Source organism: Engraulis encrasicolus, chromosome 6 (genome assembly GCF_034702125.1).
Source record: "Engraulis encrasicolus isolate BLACKSEA-1 chromosome 6, IST_EnEncr_1.0, whole genome shotgun sequence".
NCBI classification, from domain to species: Eukaryota; Metazoa; Chordata; class Actinopteri; order Clupeiformes; family Engraulidae; genus Engraulis; species Engraulis encrasicolus.
In genome coordinates, this window is record NC_085862.1 from 20,740,851 (window position 1) to 20,765,099 (window position 24,249).

Genomic DNA, 24,249 nt, shown 5'->3' on the forward strand with positions numbered 1-24,249 from the left:
CTGTGGTGACTTCATCCTGCGGTGTGACATGCCTATGCAATGTGTTGATGCAGGACACATTTTCCCAAAAATGGCAAAAATAAGGCGAAATTCCACGGACCACTCTATTCTATTTTTTCCCAATTTTTCCCCTCATTTTTTTCAGGAATTTGAAAAACGTTTTTTTGTTGTTGCGTTACGCCCTTAAACGTCAACCACCCACATACATACATAGGCTATTATATACATAGCCTACACACATACATAGGCTACATATAGCCAAGGCTATGCCTACATACATAGGGCCTACATACAGAGATAGATAGTCAACATAAGACTTGCAGTCTATGTTAAATCGATGCGCTATGCATTTGATTCGTCATGTCCTCACCAAACCAATCGATAACAGAGATCGTGGATTGTCAAGGAATTCAAAGCGCTTGCAACAGTTCATCGAGAATTTTGTCAAGATAGTCAGGAATAGAGTCTACTGTTCGCTATGTAAACTAGGCTTCAGGACACACGCACTCATCGGCAAAATGCTACACAGTTGCAGTTGCCATATCGTCGAAGGCGGTCGTAAACTGTGGATAAGGGAAACTTTGTTTCAAGTAGGCATGTAAATACTTTACGCGTTTTGTTTATTAAAGGAGGATGTTGCCTGAATTGCCTTTTCGCTCCCGCCGGTCACCTGTGGTTTGTTTACATGGCTGTGTTGCTTCCAGTCAGCCGCTGGCATCTGTTATTGGGACAGGTCAGTGATCCCTCATCAGATTTAGCTCCCGTCCCACCACAACTTGTAAAGTTTCCTTGTGAACTAATTGGCTACACGTCTCAAGTATGTAACAGCTTATAGGGCGATGTTCTATTATTGCAAGGTCTGACTTCAATAAACCTGTTTGTGGACACGTAACACTTTTGTTTGCAGACATTCTCAAAAAAGGAGGAAACGCAGCGGACGCCGCTGTTGCAGTAGCAGCCGCCTTGAACGTGACAGAACCGTGCAGCACTGGCGTAGGTGGGGACAGCTTCTGTCTGTACTATGATGCACGAACCGGGCATGTGCGCGGACTAAATGGGAGGTAGGTCTAATGGAAGGCTATGCTGGTGCAATCAGTTGTATGAAAATTAAATTATGGGTTCTATTTTGTTTTCTTTATGACCATCAAGTTGGCCAATAGGCCTACACTCCGCCTCTCACATCCCTTTTTGCACACATCCACCTGCCTATTTGAACTGCTTATCCTACATTTACATGAAGGCAGTTTTATTAAACAAATATAGGCTAACAACTGTGTCATCATTTTACTTTCAAATGTGCCCAAAAAGCTATAGTGTAGGCTGAGCCACCAGACTTAACTTGGAATTTAAACAGGTTCTGTTCATTCCTAATATGAACAAGGGCAGTAGTTCAGCGTGATATAAGAGGCAAATCTATTTCTCTAGAGCAGTGGTTCTCAACCTTTCTGTGGGGGAAAATGCCCATTTGACCTCATCATAACCTCACCCAATTCACAACTGAGTGCTCCGCCTCTCAGCTGTCGCCTCCTCAACGGAGAGAGATCAGAGGTTTGCAGGTTCTAATCCCACCCTCTCTACACCTCCTTCATCCATGGATGAAGTGCCCTTGAGCAAGTGCCCTTGAGCCCTGCCGCATTTATATAGCGCCTTTCCACTCCTTTAATCACTCAAAGCGCTTTACCTTGTATGCCTCATATACACACATTCACACTCTCATTCACCGGTGGCAGTGGCTGCCATGCAGGATACCGCCCTGCCACCTGGACCAACTTTGGGTTAAGTATCTTGCTCAAGGACATATCGATGGGGTCAGGCAGAGCTGGGCTCCTTCTGGTTGCCGAATGGCTCCTCTACCACCTGTGCCACCACCACCCCTGTAATGTAATGCATCCGTGGCCTAATGGTTAGGGAGGTGGTCTTAAGATCAGAGGGTTGCCGGTTCGAATCTCCCTATGCCTTCATCCAGTGCCCTTGAAGACCATACCACACGCCACAGTGGTCCACGGACTGTAACCAATACTCTGTAAAATATTGCTGTGGATTAAATTGTCAGCTAATGCAAAAGTGTCATGTAATGCAGAACTTCTGACCTTACGAACCAACATGGTGTTAAAATCAAACAAGAAAGCTGAATGCTTCCAGGTTGCTTGCCAGCTCTATTGTTGATGCTTCAGTACCAAGTCTGATTAAACTCACACGTCTTCATTTCAATAACATCCCCACATAAAAAGAAAAAAAAAACGTATTTGTTAAGCATTTTTGGTTTTAGCTTCCTGGTGAAAAATGCTTATAACCACTGTAAGTATACAGCGACAATCAACATAATCCAATAGCTGTTTTACATGTGATAAGTGTGATGATGTAATATAATGTAATGAATGGCTCCTCTCTTCCTGTAGTGGGCGGTCAGCCAGGGCCCAGAGCCTGCATCTGCTGGAGAGCCTGGGTTTCAGTAAGGGCAGCCCTCCCCCACCCTTCCACGCCCTCAACATCACTGTGCCCGGGGCAGCTGCCTGCTGGTGCGACACTGTGCGTCTTTTTGGAAGCCAGAAGGTACCGTCATCTTCAAGGAGATGGGGGCAACCTAGTACATCTCTTTATCTGTCATTTATCTGCTTTTCCCATATATGTTACGTGCCTACAATTGTGTAGTAAATATTTTAAAAGCTTTTTCCTGAGCTCTATAGGGACTATGGTTTCCTTATCAATGCCAAAAATAACTGCATAATAAAATATGTACTGGTATGTTCAAATTCTGAAGATGAAAGAGCTCCCAATGAGTTATATTTAGCGCAACATTTAGGGCTCTCGTGGACCGTCGTCAGACTACACATCTTGATTGTTCCTAGAGATGCACATGCACACATTTGTCACATATAATACAGCTCTGGTTAATCAACCACTTTTTAATGACTGGTTGCGGATGAAGAATGACGCACCGTGCACCTGTAATTTATCAATGTCTGTGCGGCCCAGTGTCTAGCACAAACCTGGCGTCCCCTTTTTTATTTCAGAGAACTTCGATTCCTAGCTGCAGATACTGGGCTTATCAGTGCAGATAGGACATGGGAGCGTTATCTTTGGGAAAACCCCTCAATGGGTGTTCCTCCATTTCACAACTCGTGGAGAGGAGAAGTGGAGTAGGTGTGTGTGTAGCGAAGGGGAGTAGAGTTGCCCAGCCGGGACTCGAACCCGGACCTTCCGGGGTAGTAAACCGGGGCTCTGACCGCTACACCAAAGAGCCAGGCTCGTCGGCATGTTAGTCAGAACACACCCACAACCCTAGTGATGGTCACTCCATCACACTGCCTTCCCCTTCGGGAAGCGCACCCGTGCACTTCACACACTCATGGTGCCCCTCACGCAACTGCCCATCATGCTTCTCCCATCCAGTGTGCCCCGTCATCAATGCTTCACCCATCACTGGGGTCCCTCACACCGGGGTCACCAATCCTGGGGGTCCCTCACATGGAATTACGGCTCACATACAATGGGTACGCTTCCGATGGCCTCATGTGTGTGTGTGTGTGTGTGTGTGGGTGGTTGACGTTTAAGGGCGTAACGCAAAAAAAAAAAAAAACGTTTTTCAAATTCCTGAAAAAAATGATGGATAAAAATTGGAAAAAAATAGAAAAAAATAAAGCACTTAGTGGTCTGTGGAATTTCACCTTATTTTTGCCATTTTTGGGAAAATGTGTCCTGCATCAACACATAGCATAGGCATGTCACACCGCAGGAAAATGGAGTCACACCACAGGGAATTCACTGCATTATAGCCATTTTAATCCATTTGTATACATGACTGACATCTGAGCTGATCTTAACTTGATAATGATATTGTGTTTAATCTTAATATGTGTTTTCATTAATAAAAAAACGTATTTTTCCTCCTATAAGAGCAGTCACACCACAGGACACCATAAAATGAACCTAAGCATTGCGTGACAGAAAGATTGCAATATGAAGACATATTAAGAGGTTAAGAGTCACCTTAAACTTCCACTGCACTCTCCAATAACTGAGGTACTGACTGGTTAGGAGCCAGTCTTTAAGACCCTTGTAGTTGGCCTTGCAGCTGCCCATTCACAAACATTGACATACATGTCACCCCACAGGACGCAATTTGTGTTACGACATTGAACTTGTAATTAATATTACTGTCTTGAGTTTTTTCCACATTCACATATCTTAATCTAAAGTTAAGATTTATGCAATCATGCCAAATGCTTCATACATTATTCAAAATGTTGTTGGTTAATTTATATATATATTATTATATATTGTTTCATTAATGTTACAGTCACACCGCAGGAAATTTGACATATAAACCTTTACATAAATCTTAACAAAAATGTTTCTTCTCATCTAAGACTAATATGAAACATAATGTACCACATCTTCTTTCATTGACATTTGTTTTTTAAAGGAAAATAACAGTTTTGTAGGTTTTTAACCAATGTTACGAAAAAACAAGGCGTCACGTCTCCCACCCGTGTATGTGTGTGTGCACGTGTGTGTGCACGTGTGGTTATTGTGTTTAGTTAATAAGGCTGTTATTAGTCTTTCTGACATGTCAAAGCAGCCATGGCCTAGTGGTCTGGGAGTTGGTCTTAGAATTGGAAGGTTGCAAGTTTGAATCCCATACCATCCAAGTGCCCTTTAGCAAGACACCTAACCTCACATCGCTGTAGGGACTGTAACCAATACCTTGCACCTAAATAGCAGTAAGCTGCTTGGATAATAGTGGATAAGTGTAATGTAATGTAAAAATCCTGTAAATGGTGATGCGGTCTCATTGCAGTGTTTTTACTTGTAGCTTGTATATGCGCTCTCCTCATGTCAGTGGCTTAATTAGTCGCATTAATCGCATTTATTGCATGCCATATCCTATTTGGCTCATGACACAATAAAGACATGGCTCTGACCGACACACACAACGGCCAGGCTTGTTTTTGTGACAGTAAGTGCATCTACAACTCTAGTGATGGCAACACCATCACCAGAGAGAGTAGAGAGAGAGAGGTTCCATTGGCCCATTGTTTCCGGGTTCTATTATTGCAAGGGCGAGGGGGGGGAAATCCCCCTTTAGGCAGACCTAGGCAGAAGGACTGTTCTATTCATGCTAGGAGTATTATGACACGTCCCTTTAGGCAGACCGGAACCTGGTCATGTTAGGTGCCCACAGCAACCTATTACATTGGCATATCTCTATATACTTAAAGAATCTCTGCCATCACCCTGCCTTTCCCTTAGCACACTGCCAAGGATGGATTACTGCATGGGCCTACCGGGCTCAGGCCCAGGAGCCCAAGAGTCAAGGGGGGCCCTGAAGGCCAAGCCTATATATTTCCTTTTTCGTATTGCGTTAAAATCACAGTTTTTTTTTACCCCCAACAGCATAGGATCTCTAACATCTGGCCTGAAACCCTGAATCTTGTTAAAACAACACCCATGGAGGGGGGGCTTTCTTGTTGTTTGTCCCAGTGGCCCATGAAATTGTAAACAGTCCCTGCATACTACTCCCATGCAGGATGACTCCACTTTTCAATCCAGCGCTGGGGTCTCTTGCACCAGGCTCACCTATCCTGGGTTCTTTGTATGGCTGTATGGAGTGGGTTTGCCTTCAATGGTCTTACTGCAAGCCGTCCCACTTGGCATGATTTATAGCAAAGGGGAGTCCAGTTGCACCTGCACATTTCAGCTATTAATAGCTACTATGAAAACTTCTTGGAATCATGAAATAATTTTTCGAGACTTAAACGATTAACAAATACTGACTGCTTTATTGTGTCTCCCATGGTCCGCATACAAACTTAAGATGGGGCTGGGTCTCTTGCTTTACTCTACGTATGCATATGCCCTATGCATGGACTCCTCACAACAAGGTCATCACCAGCAAAACAGTCAACAACCAGTGCAAAAAAATATTTTCCTCTGAGCAGTGACAAATGAGAGGGACTTGCTGCGTTGTGGTCGGGGATATTTTTAGGTGCATTCACTCACTCGCAGCTCTGAGTCATTTTTCCTGAGCTGCCCCTTACGACCGTTCAGGGACTTGCTCAAAGCCCTCCCCAGAAACGGATTATGCATTGTTTCATACTTGTTACTTTCCCCTTTACTTAGTAGATTCAATTTACTACGGTCCCGGGTGACAATATGCAAACACTTTCCAGTAATCGGTGCGGGGCTATCAAAATAAACCAAGTTTAATAAACCAGATTGTTAAACTGCCAGAATAATCATGTAATCAGGCTTCACACAGTAAACAGTAGTGTTGTGTTTCAGAAATATGTAATTAAGGCAACGGAATGTAGATAAATGATCACACCCATGCGTATATCTACATTGAAAATAAAATTCAAAAGGAATTTACCTTTTCAAAGAGATACAGTACATAGAATGTAGACTACACAGAGGTGAACAGTGTGTACGTGCATTTACCACACAAGCGTGATTATGACGTAAGAGCACATTGCTTTGTCTACTCCTAAGCGTCTGTGATATGAAGGTGGTAGGATGTGACTATGTCTAGCCCCTTGGGACAGGATTTCTCCATTGAAATGTAATTAATTTCCTGTACTGTAGTTCCGTTGGGTGGGTCGGTCAGAATGTCATCCCTCTCCGTGACTTATTGTGTGCGTGCGTGCGTGCGTGCGTGCGTGCGTGTGTGTGTGTGTGTGTGTGTGTGCGCGCGCACACGTTTGTGTGTGTGTGTTTGTTAATTCCGGCAGCTCTCGATGGCTGATATTCTGGAGCCGGCGTGTGATCTGGCGAGGCAGGGATTCCCAGTGGCCGAGGTCACCGCTTTCCAATGGGCCAAGTGGACAAAGGCGATGAGGGACGCAGGCAGGGAACTGGGAGGGGACTTCCTGCCCAACCAGCAGCCACCCAAACATGGGCAGGTGATCACCAACCCTGGCCTGGCTCAAACCTTCCAGGTAACTGTTTAGGCTAGTTTCCAATTCCAAGGCCCTATAGGCACATGTTTGATAAGTGAATATAGGAGTATTTGTTTAAGTGGCTGTTTAAATGATAATTCTCTTGAGATTCAGGGTCAGATCAGGCCCCTTGAATCTGATTTTCTTGTTGGACCTTAATTTTGGATTTCTGATGTTAGGGAATTGGGACAAATGAAAGCTCAAATGTGTACGACCCCCTATATACTGAATATTCAAGCTGGAATAACAGTGAAAATGTTAAGCTTTGATTGATTCGTGTCAAAGTTTCATTTTTAAGTTGTGTCATTTAGCTAAACAAATTACTATTTGAACTTGATGTTTTTATGTAATCTGTTGGCAATGTGTGTGTTGGGCTAAGAGGCTAGGCAGATGTGAGTAGTACTCTGTGGCAGCCTCACAGAGCTGCCCTGCCCTCAACGTCAGAAGATGGTCAACTAAGAAAGTTCATCTCAAAGAATGAAAATCAATGGCAGTGAGACACGTGTGATAAGACAAGTAGACTGTTACTCACAAGGGCAAACACTGGTCTCTAACAGTATCTGTTGCCTCATGCATTTACAATGGGCTCATTTGGGGGCCTCTGCCTTTCGATGTCAAACAGGAATGATGCATTAGGGTAGTCATGGCCAACCCTCCCTGGCAACCCTCTGTGATAATGTTACCAATCGATCAGTACACACACACACACACACACACACACACACACACACACACACACACACACACACACACACACACACACACACACACACACACACACACACACACACACACACACACACACACACACACACACACACACACACACACACACACACAGGCCCTGCTGTTGTCAGGGAGGGAGAGAGTTTGCATAATACACAGAGACTGCCTCTTGCTATCACAGCGTTGGCTCAAATGTACGACATACAAACATTCAATTATGTAGGATGTATGTGTGTACGTATATATCGTCGACAGAACATTCGAGTGTATTTACACAGATTTTTCCCGTGCTTGTATCCTGATTGTGTGTATTGTAAATGTAAATGTACAATGTGCAGTGTGGTGTTTTTCCCACGCAAATGTTTGCATTGTACATAGCAGTACATTATCTTCGCCTTCTGACAAAAAAAGCCATTAGTTTTTTTTCTGTTTCAAACATGTACATTTTTTCCTTTACGTAATATTCATGTTATCAATGTTGTTACCTCTCTCAAGAGGAAAAAAACATTTACATATCTTAAAAGGGAGAATGAATGACTTGAAGAAGACTAAAGGCTCTTTTACACTGCTGGTTTTCTGGTAGGCCTTGACACAGCGCGACTCAGGCGCCACTTTTTGCTTTTGAATAGGCAGGACACAGCTCAATCGTAAAGCAAAAAGTGGCGGCAGAGTCACGCTGTGTCGAGCTGTAGGCCTACCAAAAAAACTGGCAGTGGAAACGAGGCAATAATGAATTAAAATTCATCCATCATATAGGAGATGGCCCATAGAGGGAAAGCGGGCTTCTACGAGGGCAGGGTAGCGGAGGCCGTGGTGAACGTGATCCAGGAGAACGGCGGTGTGCTGAGTCTGGAGGACCTGAAGAACCACACCAGCACAGAGATCACACCTATATACACCGACTACAAGGTATACAGTGCAGTCAGCTACTCAGCCGGGAGCAGGCCTCACTCATATTCAAATATATTGGGAGGGTGCTGACTCAAATGCTTAAAGGGTTTATGAAACGAAAACAAACGGTCATTCCCATTAAAGCCTTGTTTTTTCTGATAGCATTGATGAGACTTTGAACCCAATCATCCTGGAGGAACTTGTGAAAATGGCAACTCAAAGTGTGAATTCTGTGAAATTTGGTATGACTAATGAGCTGGGCTGTGACAACAAAGAGGAGAGTCCCTGGTTTGCTAGTATGGTGATCTGAGAAAACAACACACATTTGATGAACCCACATCTTATAAAGGAACCAAAATTCTGATACAAACATCAGCGTGTCGAAAAACCACACATCCAACCTCATGAGAAAAAAAACAGCAGCACAAATCTATTTCAGAGGCACTGATACATCTGCAGAAAGTGACATGTCTGACAGGCGAAGTGACGATTGTTGACCTAGCCTGACAGTTTGTTTTCTTTATGGTTGCGGTTGCTAAGGGCGCTTTGCCATGACCCAAAGATGACATGGCGTGTGTATTTGTTGACAAATGGGGGGCATTTTGATTCAATTGCGCGATATAGTGTGATTGAAATGCATGTACATGCAAAAATATTATCAACTAAAGAAAAAACGGAGGTAATAGGCTGTTGGAGCAGCCCCGAAATCCTAAAAAAGAAGAAGAGAGAAAAAAAGTAGGCCTACGCTATATGCATCTCCGTTTATTTGCTAAGCAGTAGCCCAGTCTGTGAGTTGGCTGTCCTCGACCGAGAGCACCACGGAGGCTGAAGCGCGGATATCCCAAAACCAATTTATTGACCAGTTGAATGGCAATCAACAAAAAAGTGCATATCCCGAGAGCATTTGCATCGGTTTGGCATGTAATGTGCATTACCCTTTCCTGAAAACAACATACAAAGCAGATGGACAAGGTAAAACGTAGCCTAAAGCAAAGCAGTTCATGAGCAGTTACAGGGGCAGTTTCAGTCTGCACGCCTGCGATGTCAATTGTTCGAACTGCTTGAGACAATAGCATTCTCTTCAGTCCAACCATGCCCGCGATCTCCACATTTGTGGTGAAGCACGAGGGGTGGAAATGTGCCGAGCACAACAGTGACCATGAGCTTGCTTCAAAACCACGCCGGTGTGGCAGCTTTTGTGATATGCACCGGAATTCTCATCCACATGTACATCTGCTTGTACGAGGCTATGGCAAGCGATGTGGGACAAATGTATTGCAGGAATAGGGCTGAGTACCGATCAGAATTTTTCGGTTTCGGTTCCGGTTCCAGAACCTACTTTTCAATGCCGGTTCCTGACGGTGCCATTTTCGGTTCCTAATTTATAAACACTGAAAGAAATGTTTAAAAATCTCAAACGACCACCGAGCCTACCTCATTATCCAGTTGAAGTTCCCGGGAATTTATTTTAAATTGAGAACTACAATCTAAATCCAACCCTATCCATTTCGTGGGTGTGCATCTTTGCATCGGAGCATCAGGTCATAGTCATACAGTCGATGTTCATGGCAATCGCACAGACAATCGTGCGAATTTACCTGATTACAAACTGAACCAGCATGAAGTTTTGCATCAGCCCCAGACAACTTGAGCGGCAAAACAACAAGGAGAAACTCATATTTCATTTTATTTAACGCTGCACACGCTCCTTTTTAAAACATGCCCTGTGTGAGGGGGAGTTTTTGGCCTCGCGCAGGGACTGTTTAAATGGAAAAGCATGTACTGTCTGACCGGTCACTGCCGTCCCGTTGACTGTCAGGATTTGGCCTGTTGACACTTTTCCAACTTTTGTCTTAAAATCAGGCAAGTTTCAGCAGTTTTTGTAGTAGCTAACAGGTATGTTGTTCTTGCAAACACTTTTAAAACAAGTAAGGTCGCCAAATTCCGCCCACTTCACTGATCACTTCACTGTGAACGTGATAATGTCACTATTTCAAATACTATTTGATTATGCTATCGTATATTTTTGGATAGCGGCAACTGTGTAGATAAGGTTAATGAGCAATATTAGCTAACATTTGGTGGACCTTCCATAGGAGTAATTTGGAGGATAACTTCCGCCTGTCCAAAATCTAGGTTTGCACAATATCGCCGCTGATTTATAAATTCCGAGCTTGATTTCAGGTCACGTAGGTATTTCCGTTAGCCTTCTGTTATTCCTTTATGCTGTTTTGCTTATTTCGTTCACACTTGTAGTCCTAAAGCGAAACAGGGAAGCAGCCAGGGCGAGTTTTTAGCCAGAATGTCGTCGTGATTTTAAAGTTCCACCTTCATGCTGCCGTTACGACACCTTTCATTACAATGCTGTTTATGGCCGCTTGACTCAGTTTTAAATGTCATCACCGTTTCAATGTCGATATCCATTCCTGACTGGAGTGACATACATAATTAACTATCATCACTTATAAGTAGGCGGGCGGATTTGGGGAACGGGCGGAGGCGACTTGGCTATAGCTTGTTACGCACGCAGTGAAGCACTGGGCGCGCTCTGTTTCGAGTTCTTTGCATGGTCCGTAATTAGGCCTATAGGCTACCAAACGGGAAAAAAAATATCCACATAGAAGAAATCAAGTCTTCAGTTTCAATAATCCACGTTACTGCGTTCCGTGGCACAAAGAAAGTCTCTCGCTCGGCCAAAAGTGACTGAGCTCACCTGATGCTTCTGATGAGTTTGCATTTTATTGACATGAATTTTAAACTTTGCAATGATTCACGGTGTAATCCAAAAAGTCAGAGAATGCGCGCACCACCCACCACTAAAGGGAAAAGGTCCCCAACACTGTTTGATGATTCATGGTGGAGTGAAAAGTGTTGCCGACTTTTACTTTCCTCATATGCCGATGTAACCATCTGCGTGAGAATGATGGAATGCTTCTTTTGCACACCTCTTGCTGTTTCTTGGCTCGCAGTGGCTGTATCGAAGACAAAGTTTGAATTCTTTGCCGTCTACAAACGCTAGAAATAGGCTACTCTTCTCGGTAAACCTACACAAATTAAAGATGGGCTGATGGTAGTTTGTCTCGTAACAGCGTTAGTATCCATAGATGATTTGACGACCTGTTTAAAAGGGGGTTGTAGCCGGCCAGCAGTCTCTGCAAGCCCGAATGATCACAATTAATGTTACCAGATTTTTTGCCAGAAGCGACTGCCGTTCTGACTGCGTTAACGTTCTGGGGTTATAAATGCGAAATGATAACTGACGTGATGGACATCTAGGAACCGAAATGTGGAACCGACAGCCAAGGCACGTTTCGATGCCAAGTAGAACCTTAGCCTTTCATTCAATTCCATTAAGGAACCGAATTTCGGTACCCAGTCCTAGGCAAGAAGCGAATGTCAACATAAACAGAGATTACACAATCTTCGATATGGTCAGCAAATGTTTTTTATGTTATGCCTACACTTTGGAATTAGATCAGAGTCTTGTTGTTACACAGGCATATTTGATTTAGCCCAACTGTACCCTATACTTAACTTTACTCAGTCTATCCTACAAGCAGATAGCCTACAGGGCGGATGAGAATCCGGTGCATATCACAAAAGCTGCCACACCGGTGCCTGCGTACGAATTGGATCCACAGAGCCCTTGTTTTAGCCTTCTCCACAGTTGGCCACAGTTCCATCATTCTTCACAGAAGGGAACTTGTGCAAAGATATTCCTTCTGTCAAGTAGCCATTTTTGCAGCTGGCACCGTTCGGCCCTCCAGCAACACACTGCTTGACACTGCGCTTTGGTTTGGTACTAGCCGCCATTGATCTGAACAAGGTGGAATGAGGTGAACTCCCCCCTTTTATGTCACGCATATCATTTGCATAAAATTTGCATGTCACCAAAAAAAAACGAACATAACACTTTTTGGGAACGTTTTAACATGACTTTTAGGACAAAATATCACCCAGACAATATCCCATTTTATTCACAAGGCTTAGAACTGTTAGAGTCTGTCCTGGAAATGGTCCAATTCCTTTACTTTGTTTTCGTTTCATAAACCCTTTAACTCTAAATTTTCAATAAAAAGAGGCTGCAGCTTGCAAACAGTGTTAATACAATAAAAAAACACTGTAGTGTAAAGTGCAATGAAAAGTTATAAGGTACTATATACAGTGCACAGCAATAATGAGTACACCCCTCTTGAAAAGTAACATTTTGAACAATATTTTAATAAACCCACAAGTTATTCCCAAAATGCTTATAGAGTAAGTGTAAAACAACATCTTGTGTGTTTATTGAAATATTGTTCAAAATGTTACTTTTCAACAGGGGGGCACTCATTATTGCCGTGCAATATGGCATACCGCACAGCAACATACCTATCTTTGTGAATTACATGTTATACAGCACAGACAGATGCCTTTCTGCACCGAATTACAAGGTGCACAGCACAGAAAGGCGCCTATCTTCACCACAAGGTATGCCATGCAGAAGCATGCTTATATACACCAGCACAGAAAGGTGCCTATCTTCACCACAAGGTATGCCATGCAGAAGCATGCTGAAGTATCGGCCGGCGATTTAATCGAATCGCATCGTATCGTGGGGCATTCTTAAGAATCGAAAATAATCGAATCGCTGCCCCTGTGCAATGCCCTAGCTCCATAACACAATAGTAGTAGAAAATTAATTGGAAAAAATCAAATCGAATCGAACCGAACCGCATCGTATCGTGGGGAATTCTTAAGTATCGAAAAAAAATAGAATCCCTGATTTAAGAAATCGATACCGTATCGTATCGTCATGAAGGCTGTGATTTACACCCCTTGTCACTACAAGGTAGACAGCACAGGAACATGCTCGCCCCACATACACAGACTGCAAAGTACACAGTACAGGAATGTGCCTATCCTCACTACAAGGTAGGCGGCACAGGAACGTGCCAATCTGCACCGACTATAAGGTCTATATTAGTGCAGGAACGTGTTGCTGTATAAGGCCTCACTCACCCCTCCTCTCCTCCTGTCCTTTTTTGTCACTTTTACACCCTTACTCACATGTCAGCACTCAGCAATCAGATCGGATTAGTCTTGCCCACAGATCATTATCAAGCATGCCAATCAGTGTTGACTGTGCACATGTCTGTTTTATCTTTAGGAGATGATGATCCTAGGTACTGAATAGACGCCTACATGTAGATGTTATCTTGTCCTCATAAACTTTTCAACAAAAAAATTCATTCATGTGATGGTACAATGTTGTACTGTCGTAGGTGACTTCTACAGGTCATTGAAAATATGTTTGAGGTTTTCATTTTATTTCATTTTATTGCTGTATTATTTTGCTGTTATATTACAGACGGTCAGACTTTGGGAGGTCCCGCCAAATGGCCAAGGGATGGCTGCCCTCATTGCTCTGAATATAGTGGAGAACTTCCCCATAAAAGGTGACAGATATACGGTACAGTACTCATGATGCCTCATGGTGCTGTACTGCTTTTCTGCTCCACACAAATTGTCTTTTTTGTACAAAGAATACATTGAATACCATTGAGTTGATTAAAACTGAACTGAAGTAAACCCAAGGTTGTTTCCCAACCCTTTCCTGTCTCTCTCCCCACACTCGTTTCCTGTCCCTCTCTATTGTCCAAAATAAAGGCATAAAAGCTCATAAAAATACATTTTCAAAGATTGTATAAAAATTGAATTCAACTGAAATGAATGGAAAGGATAGACTGGTGATGAATGATGTTGCCCTACCGGCGTCTGCCCTCCCTCATATCAGGAATGGACCACAACAGTGCTGACTACCTACACCTGCTGGTGGAGGCCTTCAAGCTGAGCCTGGCTGACGCCACCCACTTCAACGCAGACCCTGCCCAGGTAGAGGTGCCCCTGGAGGGGCTACTGGCCAAGGACTACAGCCAGCAGCGTGCCCAGCTCATCCACATGGACAGGTGCCGGGAGCAGGGATAGCGACATGGGTGGGGGCAAAGGGGCCAGATTTCCCAGGACCAGGGAGGTGGGGTAGAATTGGGTCCCTTTTATATTACATTACATTATACTCAGCTGACACTTATATCCAAAGCGACTTTCAGTTATTTAGATACAGTACAGGTTGTTGGTTACAGTCCATGGACCAATGTTGGGTTAGGTGCCTTGCTCAAGTGCACTTTCGCCATAGATTGAGGTGTAGGGAGAGGTGAGGGAGGGATTAGAATCTGCAACCCTCTGATCTTAAGACCTCCTCCCTAACCATAAGGCCACGGCTGCCCCCACGAACATATCAAAATGAAAGCTACAAAGAGTTGCTGGACAGTATTCATGGCAAGAGCGACACGAGCGACAAAAGTGATCATTAGGTATGAGGAGTATGGCCGTTAAAAGCAGAGCGCAAACAGTCCGACATTCCAATTTGCTGTGGCAGCTCTCACCGATCCGCATCGTAGCTCATTTGCATGCCCATTACATTGTTTGCATTGAGTGGGGAGCCTTTCAGATGACTTTGTCTGGGGCCCGGTCAAAGCTGTCAGCGGCCCTGGCGATGAGGGTGGTTGGTGACTCAATAGGTTACACAGCACATGACAGTGAAACAACTTAACCACTGGAGTCCAGCAGAGACATTCCCAAGTAATGATAGTAGATTATCAGCCAGACCCTGTGAATTACAGTGTGTTTGTTTGTTTATAGTAGGTGTTGCTTCGTTTGTAATGGAACATCCCCATCATCCTTTATTATTACAATTGAGTTTATTGTGGAGATAGTAAAGCACAGGAATGGACGTCACTGTCAGAGGCTTAGACTTAGAGTATCATACTTCACACGTACCGCACTTCTAGCCATAGTTCAGTTTTACTTTTACCCCACCTCACTCAGGCACCACAGTACTTGCTCTGTCAGAGCTTGGTACCAGCCTGTGATGGGCACAGTGTGCTTACTTTAGATAGCAGTGTTTACCTAACCCCTCCCCAAGAGGAGAACACCAATACCTACAGAGAGAGAGAGAGAGAGAGAGAGAGAGAGAGAGAGAGAGAGAGAGAGAGAGAGAGAGAGAGAGAGAGAGGAGAGAGAGAGAGAGAGAGAGAGAGAGAGAGAGAGAGAGAGAGAGAGAGAGAGAGGAGAGAGAGAGAGAGAGGGGAGAGAGAGAGAGAGAGAGAGAGAGAGAGAGAGAGAGAGAGAGATGCGAGGGAGGGTGGGAGGGAATATTTTTATTGATTGGTCATAAACTGTAGACTTTAGACTCTCTGGTTGCCATCACAAACACAGCCGTCTCATTCTTTCTTTCTGTTGACATCGACATCCAAAAATGTTTCAGTGTGGCTTGGAGGCCTACATTCCCTGGGTACTTGTAGTGATAACAGTATTGATTTTGGGACCAAAACCATATTTATTTTCCTGATATTTGATGTTGTTTCACACATTACTGATGTTGGTGTGTTTTGTGTATTCCTTTTATAAAAAAAATACACTTGTGCAGGCAAAAAGTCTAACAGCAGCCATGGTTTGATTACAGTAATTAATTAGGTAGAAGAAGCCAATACGCAAACCTAACTAAAATGTACATGCAGATACAGGGTATGACTAAAGAGTAAGCATCCCTTATATGGCCTGTATAATTTGTACATATTTAAATTTCATGTATGTCCCAGTAATTTACTGTATACTCTATGTCCTTTGTTCTTTGTCAGAGAAAGCCTAAAGAGAGAAAACTCAGACAGGGTGTCATGGCTTGATAGGTTAGGGTGCTGTGTTACTGTGCCGGGGACCGGGGTTCCCTATCCCTCCCCTTTTCTCTCTCCCACTCTTTTCCTCTCACCATCTTCAAATGTTCTGTCTCCATGAAAACGCCCAAAAAAGATGAAGCTTGTTTTTCTCTCCTCAGAGCGAGGGCCGTGAAGGAAGCCGGGATTCCCAGAGGAAGTGACACGGTGTACTTCTGTGTGGTGGACGGGGAGGGCAATGCCTGCTCCTTCATCAACAGCAACTACCAGGGCTTTGGCACAGGCCTGGTGCCACATGGCTGTGGCTTCTCCCTTCATGTAAGCACACACACACACACACACACACACACACACACACACACACACACACACACACACACACACACACACACACACACACACACACACACACACACACACACACACATGCATTTCTTTATATGCTTTTGGCAATACTGCCTTCTGAAACGTCAATCACAATGACAAGACACAATGAAAGAGTTCAAGAGAGTCCTTGTGCACAAGCCCTCAGTAATGCAGGTGCAGGTGTGAGGCAGGAGAGGGTGAACAATGAACAAAATTCAAAAGACACCGCACACTGCTTACTTTTTCTTACTTTATTTTTCGGAGCGAACAACGCATTTCGCCCAGTGCGTCATCAGGTTCGCTCTTGGCCAACCCCCATTACCCAGGTATAATAAGGTATATACCCAGGTATATAATATTTATTATATATAATATTACATGTTATTATATATATTTGTACACCTGGGTAATGGGGGTTGGCAAAGAGCGAACCTGATGATGCACTGTGTGAAACGCGTTGTTCGCTCCGAAAAATAAAGTAAGAAAAAGAACAGTAAGCAGTGTGCGGTGTCTTTTGAATTTTGTTCATTGTACACAATGAAAGAGGTTTCCATCACATTTTGTTGTTAGAAACGTAACTGAATATGACCTACAGTAAATCCTAAGCTCATAATAACATGACTCCAGGATTGTAACACTGAGTTCATTAATTGGCCCAGCACACAGTTTGGATAAAAGCGTCAGCCAAGTGTTATGTAATGTAATGTGATGTAAATGTATGTTATTGAATACATGACTTTACTTGGTGTAAGCGAAGGTTAATGACCTAACTTGGTCTCGTCCTGTGACGCATCGATTGAATATCTTTGAGGAAGCTTGCAGCACAACACATTACACTGCTATAACTGCGGTATTGTGACGGATCTTGTAATCCTGTAATGTTTTATTTGGGGTGTGTATGACACGGATGTGTTTTTTTTATTAGTGTATTCACTGGGCTTCCCTTTCAGGGTTTATGATTAACAGCCATAGCTGATCATTAACACTTTGATTTTGACATCGTTTTTTTTTTTCTTCCATTTTTCAAAATCATCTTTGAAGGGTTGTGTTTGCACAAACTTAAAAATCAATCTATGAATCAGTCATGTACTGTAGACGAGTTTGGCTGGTTTGAGCAGACACACATATTGAAATGTGATCATTTTTCACAATCATTGAAGAGCTGTAGAATTTGATGGCTAGGCGTATGTTCATCCTTCACACATTCTCTCTCTCTCTCTCTCTCTCTCTCTCTCTCTCTCTCTCTCTCTCTCTCTCTCTCTCTCTGTCTATCTCTCTGTCACTCTCTCTCTCACACTCACACACACACACACACACATGCTGCACACACACACACACGCTGCACGCACACACACACACACACACACGCTGCACGCACACACACACACACACACACACACACACACACACACACACACACACACACACACACACACACACACACACACACACACGCTGCACACACACACACACACACACACACACACACACACACACACACACACACACACACACACACACACACACACACACACACACACACACACACGCTGCACACACACACACCCGCGCGCGCACACGCACTCACCCTCCCTGACACCCTCTCACTCCTGCTCTCCCCTTCCAGAACCGAGGTGCCTTTTTCTCGCTAGACCCCAGCCATGCCAACTGCATGGGGCCCGAGAAGAGGCCCTACCAGACACTGATCCCAGCCCTGCTGACAGAGGCGGCCTCTGGCAGACTGCTCTGCTCCCTGGGGGTCATGGGGGCATTCATGCAGCCCCAGGGACACATCCAGGTACTGTAGCTATATATCCATCCATCCATCCATCCGTCCATCCTTTCGTCTGTCTCTCTGTCTGTCTGTCTCTCTATCTGTCTGTCTCTCTATCTATCTATACAGCCAAGGAAACATTCAGGCACTGTGGCGCACACAGTGCAACTCAATAGGGACGGGCATTGGAAATTAGCTTTTGGCTATAAATGCTATGATGCTTGCTGTTTGGTTGTTATGTAACCTACATGTTATGTATCTGCAGCCTGATCTCCAAAAATTCCATGCTCCTGGACAAGGAATTATTTTCCGTGATGGGCACACGGAAGTGCTTTCTATAGCTATTACCACAGCACTGTGTAACTCTTATCATTAGAAAATACATGCCAAATGCTAATCCTAAACAAAATAATGCTATAGCAATTTAAGTTGTGCCCTGACCAAATCATTCCCTAACCTTAACCTGTTATTAAAGACATATTTTTGAGAAATACCTTTCCAGTTGGTTGCTAGGCTATCAAATTCATATAATGAATGAAAGAAAACTAGCTGTGCCCAGACCAAAACAATCCCTAACCCTAACCTGTCAGTAGGAATGTTTTTTTTTTTGGGAAAAAATATTTGAAATTAGAAAAATCCTGAGAAAACACAAGACTGTGGAAACATAGAGCTGTGGGAGTAGCCTATAGAGAGAGCACTTCTCTGTGTCCATCACGGAAAACAATTCCGTGTCCAGGAGCACAGAATTTTGGCAAAATCTGTGCTCCTGGACACGGATTTTGTGCCCTTAACACCCGTGTCTAGGACCACGGAATTTTTGGAGATCATGATGGTATCTGTCCCTATCAAATAAACTTAACTAAACTAAAACTAAACAATACAATACAATTAAGTTGACTCAAAGCGATTTCAAAATACACCCCGTGCAGCAGTTCGGGGTTCATGTGAGAAAGTGCACACATGCACAGTACACACACAAGACACCATAATAGTAATAATCCTGAAGATTACTCTGGAAGTGATCGTAACATTTCAATTCATTTCATAACATCAAGACCTAGCCCAATAGCACAGGTAGACTGTGTAGTTCTACTTTCTGGACAATGAATGAATGAATCTCCACACAGCTTGGCAAGCAGAATATCTTTTTCCTATAGCATCTTGGTTTAGTTTAGTTTAGTTTAGTTTAGTTTAGTTTAGTTTAGTTTAGTTTAGTTTAGTTTAGTTCAACAGGGACCATGCACAATACACATTGATTACAGAAGTAAAAAGATGGCTTGTGCCAGATTATAGCTATATAGCTAATTTCCATCTGCAGTCCCTTGGTACATGTTCCAACTTGCTATACATCTTACATCCATCTCTTCTCTACCATTGGGGGGCGCTGTAGTATGCGTCACAGAGGTGGCCTAGTTAATCCAGCATCTGTTTTTTCTTTTTCTCACATATCGACACACACATTGGTACATTGCAAGCCCAAGCGAAAGGTGATAGAAATGGCACAGATGTGAATTTGAGGAGAAAGGGAAGAGGGGTTATGACTCACTGTGCAGACACACTACACATGTTTGGTTTTTGCAGTCAGGTGAATGGGCTTTTCCTATAAGCTTGTTGAGCTTTCTGTAAACCAGAACATCAGAGCTTTCTGTGAACCAGACCATCTTTACATCAGTTTGTTCTGATTGGCAGTGTGTGTGCAGATGATTGTTTCAAGTGTGCTTTCCTACCATATTTACATCCCGTAATTTCCTTCAGGATAAATAAAGCCTGTCTTCTCTCTACCCTATCTCTATATTCAAGTCTTAAATACATTGCTGAAATAATTTTTAAAATGTTGGATGTGCTTCCAGGTTTTACTCAATATGCTAGAGTTTGGGATGGACCCGCAACGGGCGTTGGATGCTCCACGTGTGTTTGTGCAGTACGATGAAGCTGGTAAGCCCTACTCAGACCCGGGAAAGCAGTCAGTGTCCAGACAGCAGTCCGTATTCAGGCCACTGGTCTGTATTTTTGTCTTGTAGTCTGACCACCATTGTTCCAGTGGCTGATCAGCATTGTTCCAGTGGCAATAGGAGTGCGGTGCGAGATGCAGGGGCGGGTAGCCATCTCTAGAATCTCCCCCTCTCTCTCGCCTGCTTGCCCTACTTCCATTGCTTGAGTTTCATCCAGCACTTCTCGCCAGAGCGTCTTAAAACTTAAAACTCTGGCACTTGTGAAAATCGTGCCGTGAATCAATCAGATTCTCAGACGCTTATTATTGAGTGGGCTAAATAGGACAGGGCCTTGACACGTGCAGACAAGGTAATGTGGCTCTGTGGTTGGTATGCGTAAAAGTAAGGCGTTTATTTTTTTCCAGAAGGCAAAGAAACACTGAGAGATGGTTTGTGTTTGGTTGACCAGGGCAGTAGAGGATTTATGGATTTTAGCGAAGGTATTTCCTAACACGTCATACTTGTTTACACTCAATGCCTCAGCTTGTTTGCCGTTTCCCTGGTCTCACACTGTGCACACATAGGCCTGCATGCGAATACTGTAGCCATTGCTAATGTAATCTTTATGACTGAAGAGGACTTTTAATGAAGACTTTAATGGAGTCTGTCTCCTATCTCCTATGCTGCCCACAAAGGCAAAGTACAGTAACATATTTTTACACTGAAAAGGGTCTTCATTCCACCTCCTTTATTTTGTGACAAAGCCTTACGGTCTAAATTTGTCCCATTTTAGAGATAAGTAGCTAAATTGGCAGTAACTACAACTTTGAAGGCATTTCTCTCAGTTTCAATGTTGGCATAGTTACTGTACTTTGCCTTTGTAGGGCTATATAGTAGCCTTATTAATGCAGACAATATTTGTTATTGGTACTCAGGAGTTAGCCCAGTTGTATTGTGGGCTATTGTGGAATTGAGAAAAGGGAAGTGGTGAACGATGACTCGTTACACGTCACAACCAAGAGTAAAATCAGATGCAAACATTTCTTACTTTTCTTTTATCCCATAAATGTGTGTGTGTGTGTGTGTGTGTGTGTGTGTGTGTGTGTGTGTGTGTGTGTGTGTGTGTGTGTGTGTGTGTGTGTGTGTGTGTGTGTGTGTCTGTGTCTGTGTCTGTGTCTGTGTCTGTGTCTGTGTGTGTGTGTGTGTGTGTGTGTGTTGGGACCCCTGCAGCCCAACAGTGGACCGTGAACCTGGAGAGCGGCATAGAAGAGGATGTGGCCAAGGAGCTCCGGGGGCGGGGTCACGTCCTGCGCTGGCCAGTGGAGGGCCATGAGCGCGCCCAGTTCGGCAGGGGGCAGGTCATCAGTGTGGGGGCGTGGTGGGACCCCGGGGCCGCCCCCTCCTCTGACCCTCACGTACCCAGAGTGCTCTGGGCCGGCTCTGACCCAAGGGCCGATGGCTGCGCTGTGGGCTATTAGATTTTGCATTCACATGGACAGACTTAGCCCCTATAGAAGAGGGGTGTGTGTGTTTGTGTGTGTGTTTGTGTGTGTGTGTGTAGGTGTGTGTGTGTTTGTGCGTGCGTGCGCATGCGCATGCGTCATGTGTTTTGGAGATATTCCCACAGCATTGTGGAGCTAAACCCTACCAAACACTGTGCAGTCTTACAGGTGATCAATAACTAAATCGGGTAAATATACATAGTTAAGCTGTTGGTACTGACTCAATCACTTGTGATGATCAAAATGACTAAAGATTACCAATATGATGTGTAAATGAAAGAAAATGGATAAAACAGATCTGTTAAGTTTAAGCTTACTTTTATGATGATGAATACATGAAAACTTCATGCGACAAATGTTGGTTTTGTTTGATTTCTGAATGAATCAGATTCTCATTTCAAGCAACTGTGCATGGTCTTTCAAGCTATTTTTAGTGTGACATTTGAAGAGAAAGGCTCTCTGGAGACAAGTAAACCAATTCATTATCATCTACGTGGCCGCTGACAGTTTTGGTGGGGCCGTGGACAAAGTCATCTGAAAGATCCCCCCCACCCAGTGAATACAATGTAATGGGGACCCTATTCTGGGCCCCTTTCTTCTCAGGCCCGGGACAACTGACCCTCCTGCCCCCTCTGTTAGCTTCCCTGATGATCTATAGAGTATTGGCTGGAGGACATGAATAATGGTGTCATTTAGTCCCTGAAGAATGGACTCATTGTGATTAACTGACTAACTTTTTCCATGCAATTTCCTTTTTTTTTGTCCTCGTCACTCACTTAGAAACGTTTTGGGATGTGGTGTACTACTACAATGTCCTAAAGTAGAATATTTGCATCACTATGGATTCAAATGACTCATGCAAGTGTTAATCAACACTTTGGAATGTGTGCACGAGTTGAAATGAGAATAAAGGCAGGGGGAGTCGGAATGGCGGGTGGGGCAGGTGTGGCGGGTCAGATGGCGGGGGTGGGGATGTGGGGGGGGGCCCTCCCTCCATCCCCTCTGACTCATTCCCATTCTCCACTTTTCCTTTTCTTTCTTTTTTTGCTCTGATTCAGAGGAAAAAAGCCAAGCCCATGATCGGCCTGAACCAAGCCATTTTCAAACCATTTCAGGTCTGAACATTTTATTTTATCCAGTGTTTCCCATACATTAAGGAAACTATGGCGCACCGCACCCCAACCCCCCCCCCCCCCCCCCCCCATTGCCCCGTGAAAAATACACCCCCCCAACCCCCCCTAAAAACAAAATCCCGCTGCCCCCATAGTTTCCAAAAATTCTGTGGGAAACACTGTGATGCCCCTCATATGTGGTGTGTGTGTGTGTGTGTGTGTGTGTGTGTGTGTGTGTGTGTGTGTGTGTGTGTGTGTGTGTGTGTGTGTGTGTGTGTGTGTGTGTGTGTGTGTGTGTGTGTTTGTGTGTGTGTGTGTGTGTGTGTGTGTGCAGCGTGTGTGTGTGCAGCGTGTGTGTGTGTGTGTGCAGCGTGTGTGTGTGTGTGTGTGTGTGTGTGTGTGTGTTGGCCTCTTGGGAGGACCTCAAATGTATTCTGTATAAGTTGGCCTCTGAGATGCCCCCATGTGCTTTTGTGTGTGTTGGCCTCTGGGTTTGTGTCCTATATGAGATGGGGTTAATCTCACTGTCAACCTTCTAAAGATACACACCAAGTCCCTGAATGCGCAGTGCACTTTCACATCTATTGATAACAATACTAGGTGAAATACATATTGTGCCTTTTGTTAATAGATTAATTAACTTGCTAGTATGAAAAACAATGACTGTAATTGTAATGCAGAAATTGTAATACGATGTGTACCGGAATAAACTCCTGCAAGCAGCCACACATCCGCGCCACTCGTATGCTTTATCATTCAGTTATTTATAGACAGAGAAGGGGTTGACGCCCAACCGTTAGTTTTAAAACCACAGAGACAAGAAGGGAGTGTTGTGCGCAATCATCCATGAAACCTGTAGACCCGCCTCGGTATTTCCACTTTCAACTCTTCTGCCTCTCCTCTCCTCCCCTCCCACACACACACATTCACAGCACAGCAGAAGTGATCGGTTGAAGGTGCTTATTTCTTTGCTATTGCATCACACATGTTGACATACAGAAGTTCAGCATGCATAGCCTCAGTCACATGTCACCCATGTTGACATGGTCCAACATGCTCCTTCCCTGTCACATTGTAGCCATCGAACACTCGAGCTTGGTTCTGCAGAGCATAAACAGTATTATTCCCTCTCAAGCCAAGCTGCTTCTACCAGGCAGGCATTGTACTGGGCATTTTTCTATCTTATTATGGCCTTTTTTCCCATGGGTCACGGGACAAAATAGTTCTGTTGTTCAAATCCCCTTTGCGTGAATACGTGTTGTCAGCAATTAACAATGAAAAAGCCGGCTGTATTTTC

At 44.0% G+C, this 24,249-nt stretch overlaps 1 protein-coding gene across 2 annotated transcripts; it reads left to right on the forward strand.

Moving 5' to 3' along the window:
* Window positions 1–274: 274 nt before the first annotated feature.
* On the forward strand, window positions 275–22,245 carry LOC134450886 (glutathione hydrolase-like YwrD proenzyme). 2 transcript variants are annotated; one of them, XM_063200920.1, is made up of 11 exons: window positions 275–733; window positions 908–1,061; window positions 2,400–2,553; window positions 6,732–6,938; window positions 8,421–8,573; window positions 13,906–13,993; window positions 14,332–14,503; window positions 16,429–16,585; window positions 18,261–18,431; window positions 20,258–20,342; window positions 21,569–22,245. In XM_063200920.1, the coding sequence occupies exons 1-11, from the start codon at window positions 634–636 to the stop codon at window positions 21,814–21,816; spliced, it is 1,689 nt and encodes a 562-aa protein (XP_063056990.1). In that variant the 5' UTR covers window positions 275–633; the 3' UTR covers window positions 21,817–22,245. The 2 variants fall into 2 exon arrangements, with proteins under 2 accessions (XP_063056990.1, XP_063056991.1); XM_063200921.1 differs by having other exon boundaries at window positions 21,577–21,766.
* Window positions 22,246–24,249: the final 2,004 nt, after the last annotated feature.